At 47.9% G+C, this 12687-nt stretch overlaps 1 protein-coding gene across 1 annotated transcript in view; it reads right to left on the reverse strand.

The window, feature by feature from the left end:
- Positions 1–4305: 4305 nt before the first annotated feature.
- Positions 4306–12687, reverse strand: part of Trim35 (tripartite motif containing 35) — a 16096-nt gene continuing 7714 nt past the window's right edge. Inside the window, exons 3-6 of the mRNA XM_004630742.2 lie at positions 11363–11593; positions 8367–8389; positions 7534–7652; positions 4306–6715 (exon numbers count right to left, since the gene is read on the reverse strand). Coding sequence (XP_004630799.1) covers positions 6138–6715; positions 7534–7652; positions 8367–8389; positions 11363–11593 — 951 coding nt within the window. The 3' untranslated portion in view covers positions 4306–6137. The remainder of the gene's footprint in view (positions 6716–7533; positions 7653–8366; positions 8390–11362; positions 11594–12687) is intronic.

Raw genomic sequence — 12687 nt, forward strand, 5'->3', positions numbered from 1 at the left:
GTGTTCTGGGAGTAACCAGGCTCTCAGGCCAGGTACAGCTGAGGAACGGTGCCGAAGGCGCTTAGCCGGTGGCTGGGTTCATGAGAAGCCGCAGAACAGCGCCGGTGTTGGCTGAGCCGCAACTACGCGCCATGCCCAGTGGGCGGCGCTGTTCGCACATGGCAGCCCTCCTCCGGGAGCCGCTGGCCGTGAGGAGCAGGTTGCAGATTCCTAGAGGAGGGCTGCCGTGGAGCCCGGCTCCCCAGACCTTCCAGCGCGCTTCCCAGGGCCTTTTTGTACCTCCGTGGTCGCTGTGTTCCCAGACTGTCTGTTCTCTGCCCAGTCTCCATAGAAACCGAATCTCCCATCCTCCTCAGCCTGTTCCCTGTCAGGGGAAACCTACCCAAATGACAGCCACGACGAGGACAAGCCACACCCTGGGGCAGGAGAGCTGCTCCGCGCCCTGGCCGTCAGACTTCAGCCTTTACTGATGTGGCTGGGGAGCCGGGGAGACAGGCCAGGTAAAATGCTGCGTTTTGTTTTTGAAACCTTAAAAAGAGACGCTTCGATCCCGGCACCGCCTATCTCTGACGATCAGCTTTGTCCAATCCGAATAGCCTGACCGCCAATAAAGTCACCTCCACAGTGGATATGAGTTGGTTTTTGACATCTTTAATAACATATGTACATGTATGTGAGCCATTTAGCACGTGGCAGTGCCATCTTATTGTGCATGATCCAGATACTAATCTTAGGCACAAATGAACGAGATCTGCTCTTCTCTAGAATATCCTTTCCTGTGCTGGAAATATCATGATCCCTTAGTTGTTTTTTTCCAGCTTCAAAATATGAGGCAAAGCCTCTGCTGCCATACTCAGATGCATTTCTTTCTGGAGTTTTGTTTTTGCAGACAAGGTCTTGCCATGTAGTTCCGGCTGGCCTTGAACTCAGTCACTACGTAGTAAAGCTGGCCCTGCACTTGAGGCGATGCTCCTGCCTCAGCCTCCAGAATGCTGGAATTACAGTCATGCCTGGCTGACACCCCCGTTCTTGAGAACCGTCTGCAGCAGCACCCTGAGTCACCTGTGAGACACAGGGTCTTGCTAGTGACACAGACCGTTACCCACACATTTAGAATTGGAAATAACCTGGAAAAAACAAGCAAGTGTCCAGGTTCCCCCTTCACAGAAGGTGAATGTCTTTAACAGAGTCACAGCAATTGCAGCAGCAGGGGCAGGTCTAACAATAGTGAACTGAACTGCTGAACTCAAGTTCAAGCTCTTTTCTAACTTAAACATTTGCTTACTTTAAAATATCACAGCAGGGCCAGCCAAATACCTCAGCGGATTAAAGCAACTGCAAGCAGGCGCAGGGGCCAGGGGTTCAATCCACCCCCAGGACATGCTGAGACAGCAATTGAGACTGGGCAAGGCAGCACATGTCTGTAATCCCAGCTCTTGGGAGGCTGTAAGCAGGCGGATCACTAGGAGTCCGATATAATAGTGAGACCCTGAACACCCTGCAGACCCTTCCCTAAAATGCAAAAAATAAAAATAAAATCTCACAGCAAAAGAGGTAAGAACTCTTCTTTTTCACATGACAAAAATAAGACAGAAGTGAAGACTCTCTCAGGGCCACAGGGTAGGTGACTCAGAGTTTGAAGCCCGATTGTTCAACCCCATATCTCAGTCTCAGTCTGTGACTGAGTGCCTTTGTGAGGATTGAGTTTGTTTGGGCTACTAAGCATTTAACCCAGGGAACACTTTCATTTTTGAGGCAGGTAGGGTCTTATTGTTGTCCAGGATGAGGCGAGGATGATTTTTTAAATGTATGTTGAGATCTCTGGTTTAATGTTTTGGTTTAGCTTTTTCTCTTTGTTTTAAACTTCTACAGAACAATATTTACAGGAAAACAAAAACTGAAATCCACCAACTGAACCGATTGCATGAAAACATCCAGGATAAACTCCCCCTTGAGGAGAAAAAGTTATTTCAATAGCATCTTTTGCATTTTCTCCTCTTGGTCGGGTTGCTGGGGGACACAGAGCAAGGGACTCTGCCCTTACAGTGCCCTGGGGTGGGCAGGGCATGCTGGGAACCAGGCCATGTGCTGTGTGCACAATATCCCTACAAAGGTGAGAAAGGGGACAGGTACAGGCAGCTGCCTACGAAGAGGAGAGCTGGACGGGCAGAAGACAGAGACCGCCCCGTACATTTCGTGCCTCCGGCATCTGCAGCCATGTAAACAGATTATCTAATTAATTATGCACATGAAATTACAGACAAGCTCCCGCTTGTCTCTCTGTATGTTGCGTGTGTGTTTAACTATGAAATCTACTTTTATGGGCTATTATGGGATCTTCATTTTCTCAAGTTACTGATACTTTTCATAAACATGTTTGTTAAAAAATCTGAGGACATGCAAGCACTCCTGACATAACTGTAGCATTTCTGCTTCTCACTTTTCTTTGGGGTTGTTATTTTGAGTAGTAATTTTAGCATGCAGTCTTCCAACTGCAGAAGAATTAGCCAATGTATAATAAGCCTAGAGACGGATTGTACCAGGCACTGTTACCAAAGCCGGCCTCAATGATGTCCCTAAAACTGGAGCAGGTACCGACTCTGCTCCTGGGCACAGGTGCTAAAAGCCAGCATAGTTGTGGCTTGTGCATCGGAGGCCTGGCCCTGGAGCCAGGCATCTGCGTGCCAAGCTGTCCCTTTCCCCTCGAACACTGCTGTGCTCTGTGGTGCTGCGGAGGACCACTTTTCAGACAGTCACGTGATGCTCAGTGGCGGGTGTTCTGAGAAACATGCCTTTACGCGGTTGCGTCAGTGTGAGCATCGCAGTGTGCTTACACCAACGCAGACAGCACAGCGTGCTGCACACCTCGCAGATGCCGCTCGGCTGCAAAGCTGTGCGGCACACCACCGCACTGGCGCTGGAGGCTGTGGGCACATGTGAAGGCTGAGCCCTCAAGCAGCTAAGCGACAAGAAGGCCGAGGGACGACGACTGCATGACAGGAACCTTTTAGCCCCCTTACAATCTTACGGAACCACCTGTCTGTGGTCTGCTGCCGACTCACGTCCTTAAGGGGTTCGTGGCTGGACACCCGTTCAGCACTGCAACTACACCCCAGCAGCGCTTCTGATCTAGGGCCGGAGAAACGACAGCCACATGCCCCCACATGCACAGATCTCCACAGGCCTAGTGCTTCCCCGGAGGGTGGGGAGCACACAGCAGCAGCCATGGGAATCCCGGCAGGGTCCGCGCCCAGACAGCAGGCACGGGGAGGGACTGCCAGACGGGAGCCCTTTCAATGTCCCTCTAAGGTACTGGGGAAACTGCCTGCCCTGCCCCATCACTGGCCATGAGGCTCAGCAAAGCATCCCACTGTTAGATGTAACCAGTGGTCAAGTGCTTTTGGAAATTCACCTTCCAGGAGAAGAGAAGGCAAAGGTCTACAGCCCCAGCTGCTCAGGAGGCTGGGCAGGAGGACCCCAAATGCCAGGCTAGCCTAGGACCAAGTGACCTATCTCCAAGTAGAAAGGGCGGGGACATAATTCAGTGGTAGTATCCCTGGGTTCTTCAATCCCCAGGACCACCAAAGTAAAACAAAACAAAATTAGAATATGAAAACAAAAGAAAAAACATAATTGGACACCATGAAAGAAAAACCAAAGGTTGGGTTTGAAAGCTTATCAAGTGACAGACAACCCACAGAATGGAAGTTTCGTAACTTGGACATCTGGAACACTTGTATTTAAAATACAAAGACAAATGACCAATTAAAAATGGTCAAAGGCTCTGCAGAGTTTTCCTAAGCAGATAAATGGCAAACACATGAAAAGATGCTTGACACATCAGCCACCAGGGGAACATAAGCCAAAGCCACAGCGAGCCACCTGCCACCTCACCAAGATGACCGCTAAGTGTTGGCAAAGACAGCCAGAACCCTTGCCCACCACTGGGGAGAACAGAACAGGGCCCCACACTGGAAATCAGCTTGGCAGTTCCTCCAAAGATTACAGCTGGGGCCGGGTAGATGGCTCGGTGGAATAAGCACTTCCCTGGCAAGCACAAGGGCCTGAGTTCAATCCCCCGTTCCGCAAAAAAAAAAAAAAAAGATTACAACAGCCAAGTGAATTGGCAGATCAACTCCCAGGTATTAGCTTACCACACAGCATTCACGACATGTCCACATAAGACTTGTACACAAATGTTCATAGTACCATTATTTATAGTAGCCAAGAACAGAAACAGCCTGAACCCACCAACTGATAAGGCACGCCATCAGTATCATTCCATGTAATATATTACAATGCAAACAATACACAGGACAGCATGGATAAACTTGAAACAAGAAAACTCATATTAAAAGAATGTATCTTTTTATTTATTTTGAAAAGGCTTAGGCTAACCAGTTGCCCAGGCTGGGCTTGAACTTGTGATCCTCCTGCCTCAACCTCCCACAGTGATGAGATAACAGGTACTGTATCACCATATCCAGATCAAACTGTCTTTAATGGTTAAAAAAATTTACATCTAAGGTAAAAATTAAAAAAAAATTGAACTCTATTATAACAAAGTAATTTCAGGTCAAGTTCACTATACAGAAACTATACGCAATAGGTAAAACACTCAACAGCATAAGGTGTACACTCTGAGCTGTCTAGCTCCCCACATGCCAGACTTCTTCAGGCTGAGCACCTGACACGCATGGACTAGTGTTCACTTCCTCCCACCAATTTGGCTGGAATCACAGTAGCAGCTCCAAACTGGTCCCTCCCTGTGACCCCATTTGTTACATAACTGATGTGCACAAGACATTGATAACCAATTAATGGGCATGAATCATACTTTGTTGAAAGTTTGAGTTTTTATGAAGTGGTAAATACAGGCAGGATACTAGCATATCACACCCATAGCAAAATGTTTGCTTTTATCAACTGGCTTCCTGGGCTGCAACTAGAAATGACACATAGGTCTAAGAAAGAAGCAGTGGAGGAACCCAGCTTGGGGGGGGGGGGGCAATCTAGGGAGCTTCCGCAGGTGGCAGCGAAAAGCAAGCAGGGGAGTGGAGCACGGGAAGACAAGCAAGCCGGGAGGCCAAGGGTGTCCGCCTTTTCTTTTTTCTAACTAAAAAGGCCTCCTCCTGTCTTCCCTTCTCAGATCTTGGAAAGAATTAAGCAGAGGGCCCTCCTCCATGGCAGTTACAGGACACCGCCCACCAGCACCATCATCTCACAGGAAACAGACGCAGTGTGGGCACAAAAGTGCTCCAGAACTCGTGTCTTTGAGGAAACCACCTACTCCAATATAAACAAGAATGGGAGCTGATCAACGGGGTCAGTGGGAAGCTCCACCTTCCCAGTGAGACCTGTGCAGCGATTTTAAAACAGTAACAGAAGGTGACAGACAGGCCGAGCCCTGGGTCATGTAGCAAAGCCACAGCATGGCCCTGCAGAGACTGTGCTTCACTTACTGTGTTCCTGAAACTCTGAAGCTGGAACTCATCAGGTGGCCCCTTCCAAGCCAACCAGTCCTGGGACAGCCACCACCCCAGGGCCTGCCACCAGTGCCTCCTGCATCTGCCACAAGGCTCTCACGGGCAAGTGTCAGTCTTTCAGGGGCAGCCACTACAACCCAGAATCTGCTGCAGATCCTCAGACTGCCCCAACCTAAGCTGCCTTTGCACCCTGCTCACACTGCCCTGCCTTCCCTCCCAGAAAGCCACGATGAAGGCTTTGGCAATACTTCCACCTTGCTCTGACTCCTACCAGGCCCCGGGTGGCCCCATAGGCAGCCTGCCCCTCTTCCTGGGAGCAGAGTGATAAACTCTTCTTAAAAAAGTCAACCAGATGCTTGGCCTCACCAAACCTGGGAAATAATGAAACCTGGCTTGTAGAACGAACAGGCCCCTTCCTGAAGCAAAGTCCTGATACGAGGTCCAAAACATTTGCACCTGAAGGTGCCCCAATTGTGGCCCAGCAAGAGGCCTGGGGGAGAGGGACTTTTAACTATAGGGAGACAGGGGCAAAAACCAAACGAGACAAGACTTGGAGACCCAGAAAGAATAAGAAAACTGTAAAGAATGCTGCCCAAAGGCAGGGTACAGAGTCCAGCCCCGGCTGGGCATCAGGATGAGGCTAGCCCCTGCTCAGCTGTCCAGCTCCTGCTTGATGCTGATACGCAGCGGGCAGATACGCAAAGGCTCAGGGGGCCTGTTGTCCCGTGCACTCCCCACGTAGAAGTAGGGTCGCACCTCCCCAAAGCGGGCATGAAAGGTGTACAGGTGGCAGTGCCGCTCAGCATCATAGAAGGACAGTTCGCCCTCTTCACATTCCAGCTGCACACGTAGGCGGCGTGGGACAGCCAGGACCAGGGGGGATGTGGCTGGGTCTGAGGCCACACAATGGTCCCCCTCTGCGCCCTGGGTGCGGCACAGGTACCAGAAGCCGGAACGCATGTCGTGGTAGTTGCTGAGTGAGTGGCCTTCAGCACCCTCCTCGGACTGCACCCGCACCACACCCACCCGCCAGCTCTGCAGCCCGTCCACGGCCACCTCCCAGCTGTGGGAGCCCTTCGAGAAGGTGCAGGAGCCCAGCAGGCAGGGCGCCGAGGAGAAGCGCTCCGGGTTCTCCACTTGCACATGGTAGCCATGGTTGGTAACGCTGGTGAGGTCGTCAGCTACCGAGAGCCAGCCAGCTGCCGTGTTGGGGTCCAGGCTAAAGGGCACTGAGGGCAGAGAAGGTAACAGTCAGCAAACAAGACACCCCCTGCTGTGCTGGCTGACCAACCACCTTTGTCCTACCCGTCTGTGCATCAGGGTGCTGTTGGGCTGACAGGGTTATAGACTGGACTATGTCCTCATAAAGTCCTAAGGCCCAGTTCCTCCGAATACGACCTTATTTGGAACTAAACTGAATTACGATGAACTCGGCTATAGTAGGGTGGGCCTTTAGTCCAACACGGCTATTCCAGGAAAAGTGGCAATGACACTGGAAAAATGGCATCATGTGACAGAGAGGCAGAGACTGAAGTGCTGCAGTCATGAACCAGACAGAGCCAAGCAATGCCAACAGACCCCAGCAGCTAGAAGAGGTGAAAAGGGCCCGTGGCCCTAATGCCACCGGGGTTGTGTGAATCGATTTCTGTCATTTTAAGCAATCCAATTTGTGTCCTTTGTGATAGCAGGCAGAGGTACTAACAAAGGCAGGGACTTATTGTGTTCACAAGACTGCAGTATCTTAGAAAAAGCAGTATCTTAGAAAATGTTATTCCCCTCCCTGACACACCAGAACACAATGGCTGGAGAGGGGACCCTGCATGAGGTCCCTTATCATATATGTTATAGTTCACAACTGGAAGGGGAGTGTTTGCTTTCTGAGGAGGTGACAGAGGGTCAGGTCCTGCCCAGGAAAGAGCAGGCCAGAGGGCTGGGCAGTCGGGCAGGAGGGAGAAGGGTGGCTGGGCATGCCTAAGAAAGGCTTGGGAGGAGGGGCAGCTGGGACATACAGGGGAGCCTGGCTGGGGTCACCTGCTGCAGCCCTCACCAGATTCCACACATGTAATCATCTTCTTCCAGACACGGTACCGGAGGGAGTCAAGGTACTTGCAGATATCCACAAGCATGTCTGGCTGCACAGGCTCTGGTTCCATGGTGCAGAAGAGCCTGGGAAAGGAGGACTGGGCATGGTGTGCAGGGCTGGGGGCGGGCTGAGGACTTGTCCCCTTGCCTAGGCTCTTAAGTTCCTGGTCATTTTTCCCTAAACACTCCCCCCCACTGGGCCTACTTGGTAGCCACACTACTTCAGGCCTTCGTCAGAAGCCACACTACTTCAGGCCAGTTTGTATTTCTCCTACCTCAGCTGTGAGAAATACAAACTGGGGGTTCCCCAAGAGGGCTACATCCTTGTGGACAGAAGCTACACATCTCTAGTCATAGGACATCTGAAGCAGAGGGAACTATACCAGCCTTTTCTGAATACCTCCAGTGACTGGGAATTTACTTCCACCCAAACCACTCTGGGCAGACTGGGACAGTCCTTCCTTATTCCTCCCAGGGAAACCAACAGTCATCAGCATCCTGAGGCTGTGTCCTGGGGCTGAGAGTGAGCAGGCCAGCCAAAAAAACCCCTCACTGTTGGGTGACCACTGAGAAACATGATCATGTGCGCAACTGTCCTCCCTGCACAGTGGATGGCGAAACATGATCCACACAGTGGATTCCTCTACCTGGGGAACAACTCTTCCTGGCCAGTGCCCCGCTCTCTCCAGCTCCACCAGCCGCTGCATCAGCTGCCTGGCCCTGGGGCCACTGCAGATTCTGCAGCACTGCTTTTCTTGCCTGTGCTTCCCCTCCCCTTCACAAGACCTGGCAACTTACCGGCGTTTTCGGCTCTTATGTTTCTGAAGGAAAAAAAACAGACACAGAGAAAGCATGTGAGTTTTCTGACCACAGGAGAAATCATGCCTCACATGTTTACAAGTCAGTTTCAACACTATTACAATGTTAGTATCAAAGCGATCACAGATTGACTGTACTCTCTTCTGAAATCTCAAGTGACTTCTTTGCAAAAACAAAAACACTGACTTTCAAATTCATAAGGGGGCCGCAGAGAAAGCTCAGTGGTCTAATCACCTGCCTGGCCAGTGCAAGGATCCGGGTTCAATCCCTGGTATCACATGCCATACCGGCCCTGCGCGGTGCTGTCAGTGAAAGCAGGTATGGTGGCCTACAACTACAATCCCAACACTGGGGAGGCTGAGACAGAAGTATCACTATGAGTCTGAGCTGTGTAGCAAGACCCTAGGCCAAACAAACAAATAAATCATTAAAAAATAATAATAAAAATCATATAGAAATTCAAAGAATCAAGAATATCCAAAATAATTTTGAAAAAGACGAACAAAGTTGGATGTCTCATACTCACCAATAGTAATTAAGACAACATGGTCCTAACATGAAAACTGACACGCATCCAAACAGAGCAGTAATCCCAGCTACTCAGAAGGCAGAGGCAAGAGGGTTACAGGTCAGAGGCTAGCCTGAGCAACCTGGTGACACCATGTCTCAAAATTAAAAAATGAAAAGGGCAGGAAATGTAACTCAGCAGCAGAGTGTTTCTGGTATGAGACCTTATCTGGGTTCGGTACCAGGACTACCTACCCCTAGAAAATCCCAAAATATATATAAATCAATGAATCAGAATTAAAAGTCCAGAAATAAACTCTTAAATTTATTGTCAATTATCTGTAAGAGGCCAAGATCATTCAATGGGGAAAAGAATCGTCTTTCAAAAAGAAAAAAAAAAAACTGGTACTGGCAGAAGTAGATACTGACATACAACAACATGAAGTTGGAGCCTGACTTCATATAAAGAATTAACTCGAAGTGGATAATCAGATAAAGAACTCTTACAAATGAGCAACAAAAAGCCCAATGAAGAAATGGACAAACACTTGGAACCGACATTTCTCCACAGAAGAGCTATAACTGGCCAATAAGCACATGAAAGGTACCCAGGATCATTAGTCCTTAGGAAACGCAAATTGAAAGCATACCGAAGTGCCACCTCACACTCAACAAAATAGCTAAAAAACCCAAAAAACCCAACAACAACAAAAATGTTGGCAAGGATGTGGACAAAGTATTCAGTAAATCTATTCCTAGATATATATACCCAAGAGAAAGGAAAACAGATCTATAAGAAAGTAGTACATGAATGTTTATTATCAATAAAACCCAAAAATAAGGTAGGCATAGTGGCACCTGCCTGTAATATCAGTGCATTAAGAGGCTGAGGCAAGAAAGTAGCAGGTTCGAGCCCATCTTGGGTAATATAGTGAGACTCTTCTCAAAACCTTTTTTTTTGGGGGGGGGGGACTGAGAATTGAACTCAGGCCCTTGTGCTTGTCAGGGAAGCGCTTAGCCCACTGAGCCATATCCCTGGCCCCTCAAAACTATTTTTTAAAAAGACTGAAGAATATAGTTCAATGTAAAGACCCTCGACTCAATGCCCAGTTTTAAAGAACAGAGACTGAGGCAGAGACAGAGACGGAGAGAGAGAAAGCAGAAACAACCCAAATGACCATCAATGTAACTAATAAAATATATAATGGAACATTCTTCGGCATAACAAAGAAAGAAGTACTAACGGATGCTATAATATGGATAAAATCTAAATACATGCTGAATGCAAGAAGCCAATTACCAAAGGTTACATATTACAAGATCCCATTTATGAGAAATGTTTAGAACAGGCAAATCTAGAAAGACGGCTGGCTGCCAGTGGCTGAGATGTGACTGCCGAAGGGCACAGACCTTTGTGAGGGTGAAGAAGCGTTCTAAGACAGAACATTCTAATAGCTGCGATGGTAACACAGCTTGGTAGCATACTGAAAGTGGGTGACTGTGTACTTTAAATAGGTGAATGAAGCCAGGGTGGCTGTGTGCACTAGTAGTTCCAGCTACTCAACACACCAAGGAATGGGGCCGGGGAGATAGCTCAGTGGAATAAGTGCTTGTCTGGCAAGCACACGGTCCTCAGTTCAATCCCTGGAACCACCAAAAAAACAAAAAACAAAACACACACGCACACACACACACCAAAGCAGAAAGATCTTTTGAACCCAAGAGTTTGAAGCCAACCTGGGTAACAAAGCAAGGGCCTGTCTTTTAAAAAATAAACTTAAAAAAACTGAATGAGTTATATAGTGCAGTATACAAATTGTATCAAAGTAACAACAAAAACAACAAATAGTTATAAGCCAAAGCATTCCTGGAAGCACCCTGGGTACTGGACAGGATGATATCCAGAACTGGTAAGGGACCCAACTTCAGTCCCATCCATTGGGCAATGTGAGGTTCAGGGGCATGGTGGTTTAAGGCTTTGTAGGAGGCAGACAACCTACAAAAACCCTAGCCAGAACAAAGCACCCTGCCTGATGGCTCTGGCCCTGCCTGCTCTGCTGCACACTCTGCTCTCCTAGAGAGGCCTGCTCTCGGCAGGTGCAGTACACACCTTGATAGTCTTCCTGACTGATTTATAAACCAGCTTTTGAGTTACAGAAATTTCTTTGTAAGTGGCAGTGACAAAACCATAAATGAAAGAAAAAATGATCTCAACACTATTAAAGGAAAAACAAAATCATCCTTTTAACAAAACATAAGGACATCACGTTTAAATAAAAACATTTCAGTAACTGTGTAACTTTCAAAGATTGCATTTTAAAAGACCAGCAAATAAATGAAAGTGAGTGCAGGAGAAAGGAGGAGAGATCAGTCTCAGGCCCTGCTCTAGCCTCTGACCCAAAGCTTATTCAGCTCTTCCAGCAGGGCTGTGCCATTCATATGCCTGAGCCCTGAACGCAGCCACTCACCATGAGAAAAGAGATGTCGTCCTCCTTCATTTCTGCCTGAAGCCGCTCGATCTCGTGGGCAAGCATCTCAGTCTCTTCCTCAAGCCGCTTCATCTTCTGGTCGGCCAGGAGCTGCTTCTGCCTGGCCTCATTGGTCATGGCGTCCAGGATGGCCTGCTCCTCATTCTGCAGGAACTCTCGGAGCTTCTCAAACTCTTCCCGGATACGGCTTTGCAGCCAGGCCCCCTCTACCTGTGCAAGGAGTCGGAGGTCAGCTGTGGGACTCTCAGCTATCCCCAGCCAGTGACCGTCAGACTGCATAAGAGCTCTAAGCTCTAAAGGAATCCCACATCTCTAGAGATAAAACAAATGTAATACTTGACAAGCATACATTTTTAAGTTTCAAGTGAGAAGTTAAATAATTGGTTCTTTTTTTTGACGGAACAGGGGATTGAACTGAGCCACTTGCACTTGCCAGGGAAGCACTTATTCTACTGAGCCATCTCCTCGACCCCTAAATAATTGTTTGGATGGAGTTTTAAAAAGATGAAATCACTGCTTATAGGTGACACCATTAATCCGATCACCTCTTCAACACAGAACCTTCTGTATCTCTTTTGGTTGCACAACAGCAAGAGAACACCTGAATCACAGAAATGAATTGTCGCTAAAGCAACATCTTTGTTTCAGTTTTTTAGACTGGGTCTCACTGGCCTTAACTGGCCTCAACCAAGCGGTGGGACTAGAGGTTTATGCCACCACACTGTTTGTTTGTTTGTTTGTTTTCTTTCTTTCTTTCTTTCAAAATGTATTTAGTACAGGGTCTGCAAGGTCTACAGGGTCTCACTACACAGACTGGATCCTCCTGTTTTCAGCCTCCAAAGCACTGGGATTACAGGCACAGGCCACCACGCCCAAGCTCAATCACTGTCCAGTCTTATCTTAATCACAGTCTCAGATTTTTCTAAAATAATAGGGAGTATTTATCTTAACATGTATATGCCAAATCATAACCACAAAACGTTGAGGACAAAAACATACTGAGAGAAAGCAACTATTTTCTATCTGAGAATGGAAGAGACATTTTTTAGTCTGAAACTGAGAAGGCTGAAAGACTGAGAAAACTGAATATAACTGCAACGTCAAAAGTTTTATATAGAAAGACTATTAATAAAGCTAAGCATATACACACACTTCTAAGACAACTACTGGAAAAGCAATTCCAAACATAGGCTCTAGCTATGGAAAATCGTAATCGTATTTGTGGGATTAAAAGTCTAATATATATAGAATTCTGAAAAGATAATGAAAGAAGGATTCGCTGAAAAAATGAAAATAAGCAAAAA

This window comes from Octodon degus, unplaced genomic scaffold, assembly GCF_000260255.1.
Source record: "Octodon degus isolate 3935 unplaced genomic scaffold, OctDeg1.0 scaffold00036, whole genome shotgun sequence".
Taxonomy (NCBI): domain Eukaryota; kingdom Metazoa; phylum Chordata; class Mammalia; order Rodentia; family Octodontidae; genus Octodon; species Octodon degus.